Source organism: Pocillopora damicornis, chromosome 10, assembly GCF_964200805.1.
Source record: "Pocillopora damicornis chromosome 10, jaPocDami1.2, whole genome shotgun sequence".
In the NCBI taxonomy this organism is placed as follows: Eukaryota; Metazoa; Cnidaria; class Anthozoa; order Scleractinia; family Pocilloporidae; genus Pocillopora; species Pocillopora damicornis.
The window spans coordinates 6,124,530-6,144,454 of NC_142679.1; the positions used below are offsets into that span (position 1 = coordinate 6,124,530).

Sequence of the window (19,925 nt, forward strand, 5' to 3'; positions counted from 1 at the left end):
GGCTGTGAAAAGGCTACTCGTTGGTTTTTCCGAAATTTTAATTTCATCTCACCCCAGCTAGAACATGGCTACGAAAATGCTAAACACTTTAAAAGAGCCATTGATTTAAAACAGTTTGGAATGAAATGTGGAGCAAGACCATGCAATGATTTTGAAGGCTTGCATTTCCCTCTGGACTAAAACATTTCATTTCAGCATATTCCCGGCTATGAAAGAGGCTACTTGTTGGTTTTTCTGAAATAACAATTTCATCTCAGGCAAGTAAGAACAAGTTGCGAAAGAGTGTAGATCATAGAATCCGAACAGTGATTTTTAAGGAAGAAATGATTCTGCACATTATCTTGTGGTCTAAAACGTTTTGCCCACTTCCCGGCTGTAAAAGGCTGAACAGTACTTGGAGGTTACTAATTGAATGTGACAAGCAAGTTTAAGTAATATTCAGTAACATAGGAAATGGCATGCCTGTCTAAATGTATTTTCCTTTCGCAAGAAAACTTCAGTTATTTTTTCATAAATGATTTTCAATCAATTTTACTTTTAGCTGTGATGCTGTTTCTTTCCTCATGTATCAAAGTATTTTGGAAATCTTAGCTCAACAATTCCTCAGGCCAGAGTTGGTTCATCCATGCATTTTAAAGATTATGAGCTCAGTTGTTAGTTTCCCATGTCAATTAAGCTCCAGATATGTGCCTGTTCCCACCTTCACAGTCTGTTTGCACAAAAAATTCGAATTTATGGATTTCTCGCCAAACGTCGTTAAATTTTTTTTATTCGCGTGCAATCTTTCCATTCGTCATCAAAAACAGGGCAGCATCTTTAATCGTTAGTTAGCTTAGAGTGAATTCCAATTCGCGTCTTTTGAGTTATGAGTTTTATTATGGGAGCGAACTACAACCTACCTCTTATTTCATTAGATTTAAATTACCCCATTTAACTTCAAACTCTATCTACTGGAATCTGTTCTGCCAACTTCTCATATGCATTTATCTGACTTTTAAAGAGAACAGCAAAAAAAAGACGAAATTGAAACTGACTCATTTATTCTTTAACAACCGCAGAATTTCCACTCGCATCTTTCGAAATGGATACCGTAATGAATTTCCCATAAAACTTAATTCCAAATAAATTTAACATATATTTTGATTCCGGAAAACTATTTCTGTTTTAATTTTGCAGAACACTGCAAAACCTTTGCAAGCTATGCAAATATCTCGACTTCTGAAACCAGTTTCGAAACTTGGAAATAAACAAAGTTTCACTTGTTTGGAAAAAGCTGTTTTGGTTTACATCACTTTCGAGCCAAGAAAACATTTAAGCTAAATTCTATGGAAGATTAAAAATTCCTCTAAAAATTGAAAAAAAAATTGCCTTCCACGTTGCTGAAAAATTCAATTTTATCATTCTCAATTAATTGGCCTGTTTAATTTTTTGGGGGACATCGAAATATTTTTGTCAAATTTTTATTAGTGATTCTCTTTTACTGTGAAACAAGTTTTATTTTTTTATTATTTTACGTGATATTTTACGCTTCCTGTCGGCATACCCGACTGTGACTAAAATAATCTATTACCACTGGTCACGTACGGAAACTATGCGACAATTCAGTTTTTTCCTGCTATGTGCCTCACCTCGTAGGCCGCAGACATCACGAATTTATGCTTTGTGTGATTCGCGGTTCGTTTGGCAGGTGCGTCATTTACGTGCTAAATGTGGTTCATGTCTCACGAGCAATATTATCTCTAGAAAAAAATACGAATAAAAAATAGCGGCGCTTTCATCTGTAAATGAGAAAGCTGATATTTTTCCAAAGAACAATTGCAAACAGAATATATCATGCTGCTTTGGCGAAAAATATGATGCGGAGCGAAATTCCAGTTTTGTTATTTCGACTCAAATGTTGATGTGAAACCGTAGCAACCAGTAGGGATTACGTGACTGAATGTTACTCAAAGAACTTATGCATGGTTTAATGATTTGTAATCTTGTTTATTTCTGGATACAGAGCGCACTCGGCGGTAGACAAAAATATGCGAAAGCAGAATATATAATTAACCCACGGTGAAATAAATAACTTGTCTAATGTAGTAGTGTCACGTCTGATAGTTTTCAGTCGATTTATGATGAAATGCAAACACATTTTCTTGGAATCATCGTAATATGAGGATTATCCTGCAACTATTTTACATGTAGTTTGCTGAATGCCTGAAAGAAATACTTGGAGTCACAAAAAATAAAGTTGATATAAATAAACTACCGGTGCTGCTTACACGGGGTGAATAGGTCAAAACCGATTACTAGACAGTAAAAACAAGCACTCACATTGAATAAACCGGATGCTGCAGTCAATCAAATCGTCGAGTACCGCCCGCCAAACTATTCCGGATGCTCATAGGGGAGCCAATCAAATTTGTAATTACTCGTATGCGCTGCTCATCGACCAATAGGAGAGCCGTCTGGGAAAACCCTTCTATGATCACGTATGAAACGAGCTAAAACGAACCAGCGAGAGTAAATAAGATCAGTTTAAGATCAAAAACTTGCACAGGCACAAAACCTTGGCCGAAGAGAATTGAACGATACACCTTCGACTCTGTCAAACCCTTAAGGAGCAGCAATACTTTGCACATTCTTATAAAGGTAACACTTCAGTTTCTTACAGACAGGTTCACAGTTTTAAACCAGATGCGGTTTTAGTCGACGTTCGTGTACCTAATGAAGTATATTTAATGTTCTTAAGTGATGTCAGTTTGTTTTGACGCGCGCTTAGTCGGGATATCATGCCAGTTCATAAAAGAGTGAAGAACTAAGAATGGATATCGCCTACACAAAGTGCTCACGATCATCACAAACATCATGTTGATTATTCGCGACATCCGTAACACAATGTAATCACTATGTTTTCAGGTGTGAGAAAATTCAAAAACGTGCATTCAGAAGTCATGTTTTCTTCTAGTCCGGACGTAAGTTTTGAAAATTGTGATGATTTTGTAGAAATTAAATTATGCTTTTAGTTAGAACACATATCCTTCCTTAGAATTTTCGATACAAACATTGCTGTGGAATCCTTCAAATACAGCTTTAAACCGGTCTGCATAAGACTGGAAAGCGAAATATTTCCAGCATGACTGCAGTATCGAATAAAGTTGTGCTAACTTCGTGTAAAACTGATTGAAATGAAAAAATTATCTATTATACAAAGTCACATTTTTGCCGATAGATCCCTGACACACTCTTAAGGTGATAAAAAGCTTTCTGTTTTTGTTGATATCTAATCGAATAGATTTGAATTCATTGAAATTCTCAATTACGTCACGCATAATAAGTATATTGACTCGGTGATCTATTAATAGACTTTTAAACTTTTCTGTATCATCTGAATTTAACATGAATCTCCTTATTTTCCTTTGCTCTACACTAAGTCCCTTGCTTTGTAATTAACTGTAAATAAAGGATCTAGAAATATCTGAAATGACATTTAAACCTATGTCAAACATAAAAAATGTAACTTACGTCCATCGCGTGACATTTCGCATTGTTCTCATTCAGACACCATAACAAAAGCAAGGAGAGGGGTTGAATTTTTAATAAAATGCACAAAGACATTTGTTTTTATCCATAGTCTAGGTAACATATTTTAATATACCGTCTGCTCCTCGCTAATTGCCTGTACAGTCCTCAACGCCACGAATCTTAACAACTCTTAAGGTGAACACGATGAAAAAATTACAACGTTAGCAAGTTTGTTTCGTAGATTTGAGATCAGATGTTTCAGCTGTTTTAATTCTACGATTGTCCTCAGACATTTCGTCTTGTGAAATCAGCGGGCAACGTCGTAAACATTTGACTACTTTGTAAAACTTGTGAAAGAGTATTTCCAAACGAGGAGAGGAGTCAACCATTTTTGTCAGTCCACGTTGGAAAATCGATACAGCTAGACCTCTGCAACAGATGCAAGCGCCATCTTTTAATTTTTCGATCGGCGTTGTATTAAGGAGGTTGTTTATAGTTTTCAGACACCGACGTTTTGTGGCACAATTTGTTTGCCAAAGGCTAGATGGAGGTGGGTGAAATATCATTCTTTACTCTATGAATCGAGTAGGTACAGCTTGTAGGCATGCTACCTGCAATTTTTATCGCAAAAATATTCGCGGTAAAATTTAACCGTAGTGTGCGTGTTTCAACGATGGTGTCAGTTTCAGCGTGTAGATGAATGTACACGAGTACTTGCAACCTCGAGGCGAAACAGTACACTGTGTTTAGCTAATTGTGAAACTGTTTCCATGATGAGTTGCTCGACAAACCTTTTTTTCTTTGAAGGTATGTCTCGCTCTCTTGATTGGGTTTGACAAAAATCTGTATCCAAATTGTGCTTCAACAGTGTTTAACGTTTCTTAAAATCTTGAACATAGTCATAGATAACAGATGAACCCTTGAAAATATTTGAGCATAGAATCTCAGAAGAAATTTGCAAAATCATCAACACTCTTTCTTACCGATGGAAATACTTTATCTAGCTTGCGGAAATGTAATGGGTATTGTGTCGTAAAAGTGCCAAATCCTATAAGTAAACTAGAACTCCGCTCTCTCCGTGGCGCTCCGGTTACTAAAGTTCTATAGTACTAACCAACAATATTTTTCAGTTGTGTTTCCAATGGTTCTGATTTTCTTAAAGTCTAAACAGTAAAAGTATTGCCCATGTCGGTGGTGAAAAGATCGATCGCTGCCTGTATATTACATGATGCATTTCTGTCAAAACATTAAGTGGTGCGTGACTCCACTCAATTTTCTCTGACACAGTATTTTTATTCAGTGATCAAATCTGTAAGCGTTTCCAAACACACCTTAGGAGCTCGATTTCTTCACTCAGATCTCGTGATCGCAGTCTTTCTGATACAAAACCTAACGGAAACTAGTTAAAGAGGTGAGGTAAATTTTAAGGAAAACTATTTTGCGGGAACTTTGATCTATCTTTGGGTATCCCAAACAATAGTAAACATTGGGGACCTGATTCGTTAAATAATATTGGCTTGAAAGTCGTGGGACTAATATTTTTTGTTAAGTGCCTAATAATGACGTACTTTGTGGGTCTGTGATAGACTGTATAAATAGAAATAGTTAAAGGACAAAAAGTATAGATGGTCTGGAAAGTGGCCTTCTTGTAAGTGATTGCATAGCTTATATCAGTTTGTTTTATCATGAAAATGTTTCAGCGTCTTGGATATTTTGATGATTTCGTTTATTTCATTTTCAAACACAAATATTACTAAGAAACATCCTCGAGTTAAATTTTCCAGAGCTTCTAGAGATAAAAGGGGACATAAAAGGGGAGTATATTTGCAAAATAAACGTATCAATGATTGTGGGGCCAAATTGTGCCCAAAATACGCACTCATCAAACAAAAACTTTAACTTCAGTACATATAATCCATAAAAATTAGGCAGCATTTAAAAGAAATACAGTATCGATCTTTTCTGGCCTTGCCTAAAACTTTTACTGAGTTTTCTCATTGATCATTAGATAGAAGCTTGCAACAAAAATCTACACACGTTATTATGCTGTAACATGTTAGAGAGTATTCTGCACTCATGGCTTCTACAGGTGTTTTGATCATTTACACCTAAATTCATCGTTGGCGTGACTTCTTTGTAACTATATAATTTTGTTTTTGATTCGCTAGATCTGCATGTTTTTGATATGTAGGACATCTTGTGAAAAAATGCTTAAAAATCGTAATGTGCCAGTTTCAAACTTTAAGCCATAGGTGAGCCGTATGATTTTTTCATAGGCGATTGGGCAAATTATCTGTTATTTACGAATTCTTGACAATAAAACATGATCATGTTATTAATGGTATTTATGGTCGTAGTAATGATAATGATAATAATATCAGCACTGCTAACATGGTTTGAAAAGACCTTCCAAAAATCATTGTCACAAAGGGAACATTTGGATGTTAACCCAATCTGAGAATGACTGGCCAAGTTTTAAACCAAAAAAAAAATAGAAGTTTGTAAAAAGCATTGGTAGTTTGCACTAAAAGTACTCAGTTGATCCAGGGCTGCCCATTTGTTACAAGTTTCGACTTGTTTCTTCTTCTAGACATTTTCAGACCGTGAACTATTTGAAGCATCCAAAATGATGACTGATGATGATGAAGTTCCTGGATGTGGATTTCCGTTCAACTTTGAGGACTACATAAATCTGGATGGTACCCAGGTTGTCCCAGACATTAATGCCCTTAGCCTGAATGGCTGTCAACCCATGCAGTTAGATGGGGAAGAGAGCAAAAGCAGAAGTGACAGTTTAACTTCGTGGAAGAGCTGCTCCAGCCTGAATGAGTCTGGTTACTCGTCAGATGAGAGTGCGTCCCCAAGGATGGACGAGGCTCTTCCTTCTCCAGGAAACAACTGCCTGGACTTAGACCAGCATACAACTCCTGGTTTAATGGAGTGTTTGGGACCTACAGGTACGTAATTTCATATAATTAATACATTGAATGGCAGCAATAGTGCATTTAAGGGTTGGCTGCTCTTTTATAATTGTGTTGCAACCATGAGGTATCCCTTTGTGCGCTGTTTCCTGGTCGAGTCAGAATCGGTATGTTGATCTTTTTTATGAGAAATTTGACGTTCATTTACGATCTCTAACAGCAAATTAGCTCGATGCATGTCCAGTTATCAGTCTCATCCGTTGTTCTTCACCCAAATTCATTCATCATCATCTCATGATGCATTTCCAAATCTGCGGCGCAACCTAATTCCAGGCTGTAATTCTTACTGTGGTTAAACAATTCCAAGCGTCCGAAAATTGATTTTCCTCTTGCAACACAATGTGGGCAAAAGATAGACTGAGGAAATATCGGTCAATTTTGGACATGTTGCCCGTATTTCCAATCCAGAGATGGACTCAGACCACGGCTACAGTAGATTGAAGACTTTGACATCGGTGCTACTGCTTATCATGCACCTGTTTAAGCATTGTTGGAGCAATGTCCTTTCAGTTTCATAACCCCTTCCCACTTCAAAGTTCTCTTAAGTATATTTGAAATTGGTTCTCCAAAGTTTCCTTGAGTACTCCGCTTCATTTTTTAATATACAAGAGGGACTGTCTGAATCGCATAAGATGGATAACGTTTGTTACATTTTTTTTTTCTACTGTGTTGTTATGAAATTTGCATCGATTGCAGGTGTCCCGATCAACGCAATTACACATCTTTGTTTCTTTCCGGAATTGAATTCATTTGTTTTCATGTTTGCGTTCAAACTAAGCAGTGTAATGCCCAATATTTTTGGAGTAATTTAACCAGCTATGTTAAAAATACTTACAAAGTTAACACGTCATAGACACTATGGACGAAAACACCCTTCTGTCGGCTCACGTCTGAAGCAATTTGATTGGCCGACCAGATTGTACCCATAATTCAAGCCTATTGTTTGTCGCAAAAGCGTTTGTGGAATGTTCTTCCTGTTTACAACGGCGAACTCGAAATCTGCAGGCTTTCAAGACAAGCGTAAAGTATCCAGTAAATACAGCTTCATTCTGATGCCCTGAATTCGTTCCTTCCCATCACTGAATAACGAGATGTTTTTTCGCTTGACGGAGATGTGTATTTTCGTCGATTCTTTGCATTTAGTCCCTGTCTTACGCTCCAACGGTCTAAAACTTCCGGTCGAAGTTGTCTTGTCACCAGAAACTGAAGCTACGCAAGTTGTTTGGTCTTGTGTATTTGAAAGATAGTTTGGGTAATCGGAATAATTTTAAGGTAAGCAAGTTTCCTTTGCTGCTTGATACCTTCGTGTTTTGAAATTCCGCTTAAGATTCCCATTTTGAGAAAGTCTAAATTCATCAATCACCTCTCGACTCTGTCGAAGTCGGGTTTAACAGCTCCGTCTTCGTTTCGTTTCTAAGGTTTAAACCGGGAACACAGATAGCTCTATTTTGCGATCTGATACATGTCGATCCTACTTTAAAGGCTATTTTATTTTACAGGTAAGCTCTTTGCGTGCCTTTTAAATGCTTTTTTAAGAAAGTAGTGTCTAAGGTTATGAAGTTACGAGGCTTTACGAACGGAATCACGCGACATCCACTGTGACGCGACTTGATGCTTTCAACATAATTTTAGCATCAATAAAGACATTGTTAAAAAATTACTTTAGAAAATTCAAGGAAGGCCGATTACAACAGCTTCCCTACAAACACGGAAAATTACACTTTCGGGGTTTGTTTGGTTTCACATGATCTCTCCGTTAAGGCGTTCTATATGCAGCCGTACGGGTCACGGGTCATTCTACTGGAACGAAATATATCTTTCAGTTCTTTTTTCGAGAACAAAACCGTGTTTATGACAAGTGAACTTGATTCAAGATAGCAACGTTTCCAAGACAGAAACATCATGGGAACTCTAAATCATTTAGGGTAGATCGTGTTGAGACGATAGCAAAGAGTTTTATGATCATTGTCTCAGAAGCTATTGTTATAAGGCTGGTTTAGCGAAATGAAATTTACCAAATGCGGCCTAGCGAAAGATTTCAAGGACAGATAAGCGCACAAGATTTCATCATGCAAGGCTGAAATTTTAATATTTGTTGAATTTAGCTGGGAAACCACCTTAATCTTCGAAAATTGGGCACATAATCGCGTCCTTAGTTTAAAAAAAGAAATGCTCTTGGAGCCTTTAATATGTTAAGATTAAGCATTTCGAAATTCGGAAAAAAGGCTCAAGATCTTCCCGCGAAGATTTCATGAGTCGATTTTTGCCTTCGGCAAGTAAACAAAAATGTCTCGATAGGCGTGTTTAACTTGTTCTTTTTTCAGGGGAAATAAATTGGCCACAGCTCAGTTCTGTTCAAATTGGCCCTTTCCGGACAATCGTTCAAGTCGCTCTTTGCTTCATATGTCTTCGGCCAAGGGCCTTTTTTTTTCGTTTAAATCTGTGATTTATTGGCTTTACAATTGCCAAGAGATGGGTCATTTCTCTCAAGTTTTCTCTTTAAACTGCATACTTGAGTCACAGTTTTTAATTTTTTCCAATTCTAATGACAAACTTAGGCGGCAAAAATAACTTGAACGCTTAGGGAGACCCTTTATCAATCCACATCTAACTTCGGTGTAATGTCAAACTCCGATAGTTTTTTTCACGTTACCTGTTCGCTCATCGATGTGGTCAATCGCTTGAAGTTGCTGGAGGCGGATATTCTTTAGCTATGTTCCAGTTGATACCAAAACTCCAGTAGTAATTTGCTCACTCACGCTTTGTTACTTCTCCGTCGGGGTTATAAGGCTTGCCTTTGGAAGAGAAGTCCTCGGTCAAAAATGTCTCTTTCTGTTTGATTTCTGTACTTCCCACATTATCCTTCTGGATATTATCATGCTCAGCATAGCTTTTGATTCGAAACTGGTTCCATGCTTTCTTTCGTAATAATTTGCCAAACTTTTTCTGAGGTATATGAGGATAAACATATTGTGTCTCCTCCGAAATAATTTCCTGTTAAACTGCATTCATGCGCTGAACAACTTAGATTAGGCTTGGAATCCTAAACGATTTCTTCTTTGGGCTCCTTTGCTGAAATACCAACCTTGATTTCTACAAATTTTCATTTTTGGTGCTTGTTCAGTTTATCTAAACCTGTTGTGGTCTTTGTTGGAACTTCATTGACATCCAGAAAACGCTTTTGAATGTGCTTTGTGACCTGCGCTCATTACTTCTCAGAACATTAACCACCTTTTGGATTCTTTCCTTCTTTTTCCTGTCGTCCCTTTTTCTTCCTTTTCTTCAGTGTTACTTTCATTTCACCCCCTTTCTTTCCCTTTCCTTTCCAGCGTGATCATTTACCAATCCATCCATCCATCCATCCATCCATCCATCTGTTCTATATACATCTTTCTATACCTTTTTTTTACTGTTCAGCCACTTTATCATAACAAGACACCTAGTCAGAAAGGTATACCTAATTACTAAAAGATTGTAGTAAACTGCTCATCAGGGGTGGATCCAGGAATTTGTGATTAGGTGGGTGGGGGGAGGCGGGTGGGGGGAGGCGGGTGGGGGGAGGCGGGTGGGGGGAGGCGGGTGGGGGGAGGCGGGTGGGGGGAGGCGGGTGGGGGGAGGCGGGTGGGGGGAGGCGGGTGGGGGGAGGCGGGTGGGGGGAGGCGGGTGGGGGGAGGCGGGTGGGCAGATTTAGAAAACACAGAAAGAGTATTTTGCACTTAGTCCCATGTGAATTAGAAGCTAAGAAATATTTCGAGACAAGTTCATTTTAAATATGCCACATTTTGTTATAACATGCGATCCTGTATATTAGGCATGTAATAAAAAATCCCCAAAGTTCTGATGGGGGTGGGGGGGGGAGAGAAGGATTTCGGATCCCTTCCCCCCCCCCTCACCCTCACCCTCTCCCAGGACCCTGAATTTGCTGCTGTTTCTATTTTCTTCTAACCCCGCATTTAACTTAATTATCTGTTGGAATGCTTTTTTCTTCTCAGTCAAGATGTGTCCTAAGCGTTCAACTCGCAACCTGGTGCCCTCGGTACTGATATGTATTTTTCTTTCTCAGAAGATTGGTCCAACTACCCACCATACACATGGACAGCGGCTCAGTCAGAAAGTTTTCTGAAGTCGGTCTGGAAGTCTAATAATATCACTGGGGAGTATGACCTGGATAAGTTGGACCTGACTGGGCCAGAGCTGTGGTGTTCAACAGCAGATGATTTGAAAAAACGTTCAGAATATGGAGGACTCCTGTACGAAGCCCTCACGCAGATTGCGAGTAGTTCCCAATGGGAAAGTAAGTGCTATATTTGTATCAATATAAACAACAAATTTAACATTACCAAAACATTTGAAAATAACTTGTTTTCAACTGAGTTCGTGAACCATCAGAGGAGCAAGCAAACGTTGCTGAAAGAAAAGATGCAAACAGGCATAAGAGAACAAGAAGAAAGAGAGTAAATAAACAGTTTAAAAAGTGAATTAAGAAATAGAAAAGAAAGTTTGAAGAGAGAATAACAAGAAGGAAGAAATAGAGAAAGAAAGAAAGAGGGAATGAATAAATAAATAAATAAATGAATGGATTTATGAAAGGAAGAGGAATTAGAGAAAAGCATTCAGAAGGAAATAATCAAAGAAGATATAGGAAGAAGAAAAAAACAACGAAAAAAAAATTAACTCTTTAACTCCCAGATCAAATTTGTACTTCTCCTTACCATCAACCACACAATTCTCATAATGTTAGTTCAGAGAATTTAGTATTGAATCAACTTATTATCCCCAAATTGATATTTTTCTTTATTCTCATCACTTATCTGGTTGATACTGTATTGATATTGTAAGGAGAAATTCTGTCTTGGTCACTCATGGGAATTAAAGGGTTAAAGAAAAGAAGCTGTCAGTTGGGCAGGCCATTGAGGACCTTACAAGATAGTAAAAGAATCATTACAGGCTAGCTGTGTATGATGTCTAGGGCAGATTGCTTTTCCTATAAAAAAAAGGTTAAAACTTTTTTGTCCCTTTGCAGGTTGCAGTACCTCCTGTGGAGGTAAGTAACATATTTAGTTAAGTCTTGAAGATTTCCCCAGGGAGGGTTCAATATAAACTTTTGCGGGATGTGCCTGATTGGGGTTGAATATGAAGGGTCTCGGCCTCTGTTAGTTCATTCAAGCTCTTCTAGCTTCATGTGGTAAGGGTTTCAAAAAAGTAAACAAAAGAACGATTCCTCCTTTGATAGAAACAAAATGAAATAGAAACAATGATTTCCTTCATGAGTTACTGAAAAAATCAAAGCCCTATTATCTGCCAAAGGTTTCTACTGATAGTGTACATGGGTACACCACTCCCCTATCTCAGTCCCCCAGCTTCAAGTTCACTCTCAGAAGTATACATTGTTCGGTGTTAATTAACCAAAGGATAATCTGGTATACCCTAGACAGGAGAGGAAAAATGGAAAGTTAATCGTTGTTATTCTTGTCTGCATTTTTACAGGATGTTACGATCCATCAAGTGATGAGATGTTTAATCTTCTTGCTATGCAAGGTAAAAATCTCTTAATTTAAAGGAAAAATAACTCCGTGAGAGCTAGACCGTTATTAAGTAGGGGAATTTTCTGTCATGGTGTAAAGCCATGGTCTAAGCTAGTAAAACCAGCAAACAGAGAAACCATGAAGTTTAGTTAAGACTTTTAGGCTCTCAGATCTTGGGATTGAAAAGTTTATGTGAAAGGGTTAGGTGTTTTTCAAATGCTATATGCAACAAAAGCAAAATATCATAATAAATAAAACTTTTCGATTACAGCTGAGGTATTTCGTTCATCTAGATTTTTTTTTCCGGATAACTTCCGATGCTATCCTCGCTTTTCAAGATTCTAGCTGTAACGTGTGAAGTAATGATAGTTTTCATTCACCCCACTGCATGAAAGTTAGATACTAACTTATCAATTATCATGTATCTTACAGATTCCCCTTACTTCTCCCTTCCGGATGATCTTCCCGTGGAAGGTGAGACCCTATCTCACTTGATTACAGAAAATTTGTTTATAAAATGGCTCAATGGATCTTACCAAATAACTTTTTCTCCGATTGCAGCAGCTATTGTTTCCAAATCCGCCTTCACTCCATGTCATCTCATTCTTTATTTGATTTGACTTTTTTTTTAACTAAATTTTTTTTTCATTTTTAGAAATCCACCGATTGCTTGCACAAAGTGGTAAGTCTCACTCTTTGGTGATATCTATTTTTGAAATAATAATAATAAGTTTTGGAAAGCCATGAGCCAAGGGTTTTTCAGAAAACAGATAATTATTTAAAACACGTATCATGCATAGATTCTGTGTAGCATATTGTATGAAGAAGCCGCCATACGGAAAGCCTTTCTTTGGTTCTTTGTTATTTTCTTCGGTTCTTTGTTATTTTCTTCGGTATTCTTCGGCATTTCCCGGCCGGGTTTCTTCCGTATCCTTTCAACTGCCGTGTCAATTCGCAAAACAACATGCAAAATTTTATGTAGTACTTCTTCAAATCATATTTCAGTGTACAGATTTGCGACGATAATTGAATGGCCTAATCCCTGACCTATTTGTTTTGGTTTAAAAACTTACTTAGAAGCTTTTTTTCTGGCGTGAGCAGCAGTGGGACTTTAGGCGCGAGTTCGGTTTAGATCGGACGCGTGAAGTGATGCCCTCTCGAGGCACGAAGTACGAAGGCGTGCATTCTCGCACGCGCGCCGCTACCAATAAGACACATATTGAAGGATTAGGACATCCGAGTGGCTGTGTCCGATATTGTAGAATGCTAAATAAGGAAATTATTTCGATTAGATGAAAACCTGTTCGCGGTGAGAAGCGAAATATAAGTTTTGTTACTTCGACCAAACTGGAAATTTCATCTTTCAATCAGTCCGCTCAAAATTATTTTTTCAAATTTTTGTCGATGAGGAAATTGACATTCCTACAAAGTTTTGTAGATCTTGAGATAGCAGATCATGTTTGTCAAACAGAAATGTTGCTCTTTCGATTCCATTTTTTTTCTTCAAAGGCGTTCCAGACTGGGCTGAAATCACAGAATTTCAAATCTAAAAGGAATCGAACGCTTCTATACATACCGGTCTATTTATATCGCTGCATACACGGGATTGCTGCATGAGCTAAGGGTTTTGACTGGTCTTGTGGCCGTTTGCTAAAGAAACCCAAAAGATAACGAGTCACTCTCCAACAAGTCAGGAAATATTTGAAAATATTGCACGTATGCACGGTGACGTCAAACCCGTAGGAAGTGTGCTTGCACGCAGAAGGCGACCTCTCTTTGCCTTACGTCAGAGGGGTCATTTCAATTGAAACTTAAGCGAACATAATTGAAGTGAATAGTAATTCGCTCTTTTTCCGCGATGCAAATTTTTGGCTTTACACGCCGCTTCCGAGTGGTTAATTTCCATGCTTTCGCTCCAGGCTCATGGTAGCCATTCAATGTGCTTAATCAGGCGCGGAAGAAAGCACGAAAACCGGTATTAAACTTAAAAATTGGGCGCTAACACCTGGACGTGAAGGAATGGTAAACTTTGATCAAGTGCCATTAAACGAAGGAAATGAAGAGAGTTTTAAAGAAAATGCGCAAATGTTTGGACCAGCAAAAGCCAAAATGAGAGCCTCAGTAACGTGGAGGGAATGAAATTAAATTCTTAAAAAATATATTGTACTTTGAACAGCTTCGTGATGAAGAGCAGAACTTGATGGCAACCAGTTTCCGCATAAGTATTTCCGTATACTGACGGCGACTTTACAGCACGTATAATATTGCGCAAAACGCGAGCGAATTCGTTCACGTGATCTTCAGGTCAAGTGAGTTTTGCGTGGGTGTTTTGCGAGTCGCACCCAAATGTCTTGTGATTGTGGAAGTGTAAATTACGAGCTTCGAGACAAAGTATAGAAATTCTTCGAGCGCTGTTCGACGTTCTCGCAAGTTCGATGAAGGATAATGTTTTTTTCGAGTGACTCGTTTGACAATTAACGGGTTCTAGGCCCATAATAAATCTAGCAGTAACAAACAACATTCCTATGTTTCCGCAACGATACACAGGCGCGCAGAGTTGTGCTTTGTTCTTGACTTCCGGGTCTGCTCCATTTTGTGTCAATGTAGCCCTTCTGTTCGTTCACGAATGAACTTTTCTTCACGGTTATGTGTAACATTTGCGAATTCGTCTCGGATTGACCGTCTCCTAACTAGAGAAAGTCGGCTTCTGAATTCTAATTACTCGAGCGAAACAAATTACACTCCTGCTTGTAAATGCAAATAATCTCTCGCTGAATGTCTTGCTACGTAAATAGGCAACGTGAAACTTGAATCTGAATGACTTCAGAGCGTTACTTAGGGGGAGGGTGTTCAGAGATACTTTTTTGCACAGATTTCAAGTATTCTGGATCACTTCAACAAGGCTTATCATAATTTTTCATGCGTGAATGTAAGTTTTGTATTATCCTCATGTGGAAGGGATAAATCTCTGATCATAGAAAACGCTACAAAGTAGGAATCGTATTTTCCCACCCCCCCTCCCCCCAGTGGTAACTTTGTTCAGTAATCTCCAGCATATTTATCGACTGTTGTTCGTGGTTTGCTCGATCCTGCATGTCGAGTCACTAATAAGCAAGCGACCTTTCCGCCAACCATTCGACGCTAGAAATGCCTTATTACTGCTCTTTAAGAATATTTAGCAAGGAGAAAAAGAAGAAACGTCGGCGAAAAGGTAATCAGGTCGAATTGATTCATAATATTTCGTTGGTATTAGCTCGTATACCTTGCGTGAAACAGCCCCACAATAATTTGAACTTTTATGATATATTTACTGTTAGCCGCCGTTCATTACTGTAGTTTGGTGAAAGTGTTAAAGCTAGAATTCTCGTTTATGCCCAGTTGTTCGGTTAGTCGTTTTTAAGCGACTGCAGAGTACATTTCGGATGGTATTTTGGAAATCGAGACGATGATTCGTGGTGTAATTTTACGCAGCGAAAGCCTCAAGCTTCCTGATCGGTTGAATCTTCTACAGTTGTTGTCTTTTACGCTGTGTCGTTGAATTGGGCTGTAATCGACGAACCCGAAGTCGTTGTCAATCCGTTGTGTTTTTTTGTCATTTCAAGGATTCGTATGAGGATTTGTAGCACGAGTGAAACCAACAAGCTTGTTCGTTTCCGCGCTGGTACGCGCCATATCCACGAAGGAGAAGGAAAGGCGAAGCGTTGTCTATCGCTATTTTTAGCATATTTTGTGAAACCTTTCACATTGTTGAATGGTACAGAAGGTCTCATTGTTTCTCAAGGGCTAATAATCTTAAAGGATGAAAGTCTAGCGGCAAACTGGCCTACTGAGCGAGGGACCATCTTCATGCGTATCTCTTGCCGCTCATCGTTTGCTTCGCATCATACCTTGAGATCAGTCTCGAAGCGTTTTTTTTAACTTGTACCCAACGATTGCGCGTGGTTGCTGTGCATATGTAAGCGTTTAAAGCTGTTAAAATGTCGAAGTTTTCTAAATTGCGATCAATTTTAGCGACTTTTTTCTCACAACGCGAAGAACTGGGTTTTAATTCTGAATGCTTTTCCGCGTTGCGGGGAGCTATGGTTTCCATCCAGTTGGCATTAAAATGAGCTAGCACGCACAATTATTAGGAAAATATAGCTTTGTCCAAGCGGTCTTTCGTATGTTCTGACGAACGTTTCTTTCTTTCAGATGAAACCAACGATATGGATGATAGTCATGCTGTGATTGGAAACATAGATGGCGGTGAGTTGGCTTTTGGAAGAAAAATTATTTTGTCACGTAGCGGGTCGCATTGGGTTGAATATTTCCGGGAGCAAAAACAGTTCTCTCGAAGTTTCTTCCGGGAACAGTGTCGACCGCTCTTTGTTTGCTTAAGAGTTATACCTCCTCATTATGGTTAAATGACCTTAGTTAACTGACTTTGCTTGTTTTCGCCGAGGGTATTTTGTAATTTCTTTGTGTTAAAAAACCACAATGCTGTACTTGGCTGGGTGGACGTAATAATTTATATTTGTGCTTGGGATTGTCAACAATTTTCGCTATATGTCTCTCTTTCTTGATTCACATCCTTCGTCACCTCTAAAGAAACGAAGATTCTTTTGTGTGTTTCTATGTTGTGTACATTATAAGTTTTTCCTTCGGTTATCAGTGCTAACTCTTCGAAAATTTCGAAGGAGATTCTTCAAGAGATAAGAACTCATAGAGACTACATGACTTCTATTTGCATAAATTTCGCAATGTCTTAAATTATCAGCGATTTCAAGCAGTTCTGTTGTAGTTTTTGTAGCTTTTGACCGAAGATATTTCGAATTGATTCAGTAATATTGATGTTATGGATGGTGTTGTTTGTCAACTAGTTACAGGCGAGCCAAAAGTCGGGTCGCAGTAATACTATAGGCTAAGCAATCAGATAGCTCTCTTCGCGATGCATAAACATTCACCACTTCCTCGTGTGGGCTAAGCTGTTACTAACGTGATGAAAATGGCTCTTTTTACATTCCTTTGTACTCTTTAATACTACAGACATTTTGTTTTGGACGCGATTCGCTTCGTTCTGGCGAGGAACGTTAGAAAATGCGATATTGCATAACTACACAATGCACATATATTAAAATTTGTTGCAACTTGAATATTCAGGGTTCAGCAGAAAAGACAATTTAAGCTGATGAAATATTAAAGCTTCTTTTCAGCTTGAAAGTGCGGTGTCGCAGGCTTAAAGATCTTTACAAAGCAATTGATTAAGGGCTTTTCGCTTGGAAGTCCAAGCAGGTTTTTAACTTAATTGTTTAGCTTTCAAGCTACTGTAGTGTTGCTAATATTTCCACGTCTCCGATACAAACATTGCACCATCGGTGGTGAATTGCTTTTCACTTGTATGTGGCGTCCTTCCAAGATATTTCTCTCGCAGGCTGACTGTGGCTTCATCTAAGGTTGCAAGGAAGTAACCTTTGTCTGGATCCAATATTGTCATTTCCTTGTGACAATGTAGGGTCGAAAAAGAGCAAAACATGATATTTGAAACCGTTAGGACTGTACATATTCAATTTTGCATCACAAAGAACATCTTTTGTCCATTTGGACTGTGGTGTTATTTGGAGTGTGAAGAGAGTGTTTTGAACAACTTTGGGAGCATACAGTTGCATTTTATGTGAAAAATTTGTGTAACAATAATAATATTGTGATAAGTTTTCCAGGTTTTCATCTGTACATTCATTCATTTCTTTCTTTCTTTGTGACCTGAAGAATCTTCCAAATTCAACGGTGTCAGATATCAGAAATTGATTGCTAGGTCTTATGATTAAGACTGAAAGTACTCTGGATGAGTTATCAGTTTGGCCAGTACTTTAATCATAACAATATATTCGCCAAAACAGTGTCAATACAAACACACCACAGTGAACTGCATGTGAGATCTTGAATTGGCATCAGTGCACATGTACAGTAAGCCATGCAGTTTGGCAAAGATTTTAGCTTGTTTCATCAGCTTACTGACAGCTGGTTCTAAGTACCATCTGCTTATCAATGAAAGCTTGGCGTTACTAATGTCATGTACCATTTTGAGATGACTTGTTGTGTTCAGTCAATAAACCACCCGTTCAACGAAGATACCCCAAATTATTTGGACAGACAAGCAATATCTTTAAAAAAAAGTGTATAGGCAAACCTATACATACATTCATGTGACCTTTTAAATTTGGTTTGAAAATCCCATAAGTAATTTCTCGTTCTCTTCTTAATTCCGAAAATTATCTTTATGTTTGTGTTATTTTATAATAAAGATTTAAAAGGAAACCCTGGTTACTATGTTTACGTCAGAGCAACGTTTATTACACACGCAAGATTGTCTTAAATCGACTGACCCAATTTGTTTCATCTGTACCTATAGATTGTGTTCCATATTTTTATTTCCTTGAGGAAATGCAAATAACATATAGAAATAATTTTAATTAGAATCCTCTGTTACAATAACTGGGAACAATTTCTATGGTTTGAGAAGCGGTTTTTTCAAAGACTTTTCTTGAATAGAATTTGCCTCAGGTTACTCGATGTGTTGTGGTTCCATCCTTTTAATTGTATGCATTGAAATCTCCATTCTTCAATAAAACGCTTTTTGAAACGACTTTTCTTAGGCAACTTTCAGAACTTCTCTCGATTTTCTGTGTCATCCTTTGAAATGTTAATTTTTAAAAGATTCTTTTCCTCACCAATCTGTCGGTGCGGAAATACCTAAATAAATTTTTCTCTCAACCCACCTGTGACTTGTGTCAGCGTTTGTTTTGTTCCACTTCAATGAACGAAACTCTATTTTATGTTAGAAGCGTGGCAGTGTTAATTATAGCCTCTTGTTTTTCAGATAAATCTAGAACGACAAAAAAACGCTTTGTTGTGGTAGCAACCAATGCAAAGTTTACAATCATTGACATTGCAGTTTCGAAAAATGCAATTGGACGGCGTTACATTCGACGAATCTCGAATTTCCTTACTTTCCAGTCACAAAAGTATCAAAATTTTTTCTTGAAGGGATTCCGACTCCTCAAACTATCGCCTATTCTTCCAACTACCCTTATAGAGTTGTGATTTGAGCTCACAATTCCGTCAGTATAAAGGTTAATAAATGAACCTGTGGATTTTTGTTTATTTTAGATTTTGACAGCAACTCTCAAGAAGTCGCAGGCCACGTGACAAGCTCTGCAAGCCATTCTTTCGGTAAGTTTGTCCTCCACGTTAAAAAACAGTCACACGCTCACAAACATGGCCCACAAGTTTCAAGTTTGTGGTGCCAAAAAGTTGATCGAAAATTCACTCTGCATACCACGAATAGCAGTGTTTGCACCAAGCAGTCGACTTCTTATTTGAAGAACGCTATATCGCTGGATATAACATGAAGAAAGTGTACACGTGCGAGCGAGAAATCGCGCGCGGAAAAGCTCATTATTGTTTATGGTGAAATAATCATGTCTTCTTTCTTTCAGTAGCTCAGAACAACTCTGTTACAGAGGTTGCCGGCTCATTATCCAAGCCACAATCGAGTAAGTATTATTTTGTTTTTAATGTTTAATTCTTATCCTGACCTCACTCTACCCCCTCCACCCCCCCACCCACGCGTCTGCTTTGTAGCTTGTAGCTTCTCTGTGCGTTGCGTGACATCACAAATTGGATACGCATTGATCCTTGTTAATTTTGTCGTTGACAAATACAACACACACGCTACATGGCAATCGGGAACTTAGCTACAAAATTACATGAATCTTCACGAGTCACATCGAACACATATGACTAACTGTGGTTAAATCATGCGACTGTTTATCTAAGTCCAAGGTTAGACCGGAACAAAAACAATGGGCAAGCTTCCAACCGGCAAAGATAAAAAAAACCTTCACCTTAATTTACCACAAATGATTTCAGG

At 38.2% G+C, this 19,925-nt stretch overlaps 1 protein-coding gene and 2 long non-coding RNA genes across 27 annotated transcripts in view; 1 reads left to right on the forward strand and 2 right to left on the reverse strand.

Annotated features, from left to right (window-relative positions):
- The window catches only part of LOC113684912 (uncharacterized), a 39,960-nt gene that overhangs the window by 16,510 nt on the left and 3,525 nt on the right, over positions 1–19,925 (forward strand). For 3 of the 20 annotated variants that reach the window (XM_089183805.1, XM_089183790.1, XM_089183799.1), the window contains exons 2-10: positions 6,101–6,467; positions 10,555–10,785; positions 11,515–11,535; positions 11,979–12,029; positions 12,449–12,490; positions 12,672–12,698; positions 16,208–16,261; positions 19,163–19,225; positions 19,495–19,548. In XM_089183805.1, the coding sequence (XP_089039931.1) occupies positions 6,101–6,467; positions 10,555–10,785; positions 11,515–11,535; positions 11,979–12,029; positions 12,449–12,490; positions 12,672–12,698; positions 16,208–16,261; positions 19,163–19,225; positions 19,495–19,548 (910 nt within the window). Of the gene's footprint in view, positions 1–2,334; positions 2,638–2,904; positions 2,961–3,605; positions 4,061–6,100; positions 6,468–10,554; positions 10,786–11,514; positions 11,536–11,978; positions 12,030–12,448; positions 12,491–12,671; positions 12,699–16,207; positions 16,262–19,162; positions 19,226–19,491; positions 19,549–19,925 lie in introns of those variants that run through there. The other 17 variants (XM_089183801.1, XM_089183788.1, XM_089183795.1 and 14 more) reach the window with 11 other exon arrangements.
- LOC149038653 (uncharacterized) lies at positions 5,215–7,904 on the reverse strand. Its single transcript, XR_016180130.1, has 2 exons — positions 7,327–7,904; positions 5,215–6,461 (listed from the first exon to the last, which is right to left on the reverse strand). It is a non-coding gene; the product is annotated as an uncharacterized LOC149038653 (long non-coding RNA).
- Positions 8,554–13,886, reverse strand: LOC149038654 (uncharacterized). 6 transcript variants are annotated; one of them, XR_016180128.1, is made up of 5 exons: positions 13,593–13,766; positions 13,090–13,282; positions 12,553–12,722; positions 10,832–10,898; positions 8,554–9,930 (listed from the first exon to the last, which is right to left on the reverse strand). It is a non-coding gene; the product is annotated as an uncharacterized LOC149038654 (long non-coding RNA). The 6 variants fall into 6 exon arrangements; XR_016180125.1 differs by having other exon boundaries at positions 12,553–12,955; positions 13,593–13,708; XR_016180124.1 differs by lacking the exon at positions 13,090–13,282 and having other exon boundaries at positions 13,593–13,886.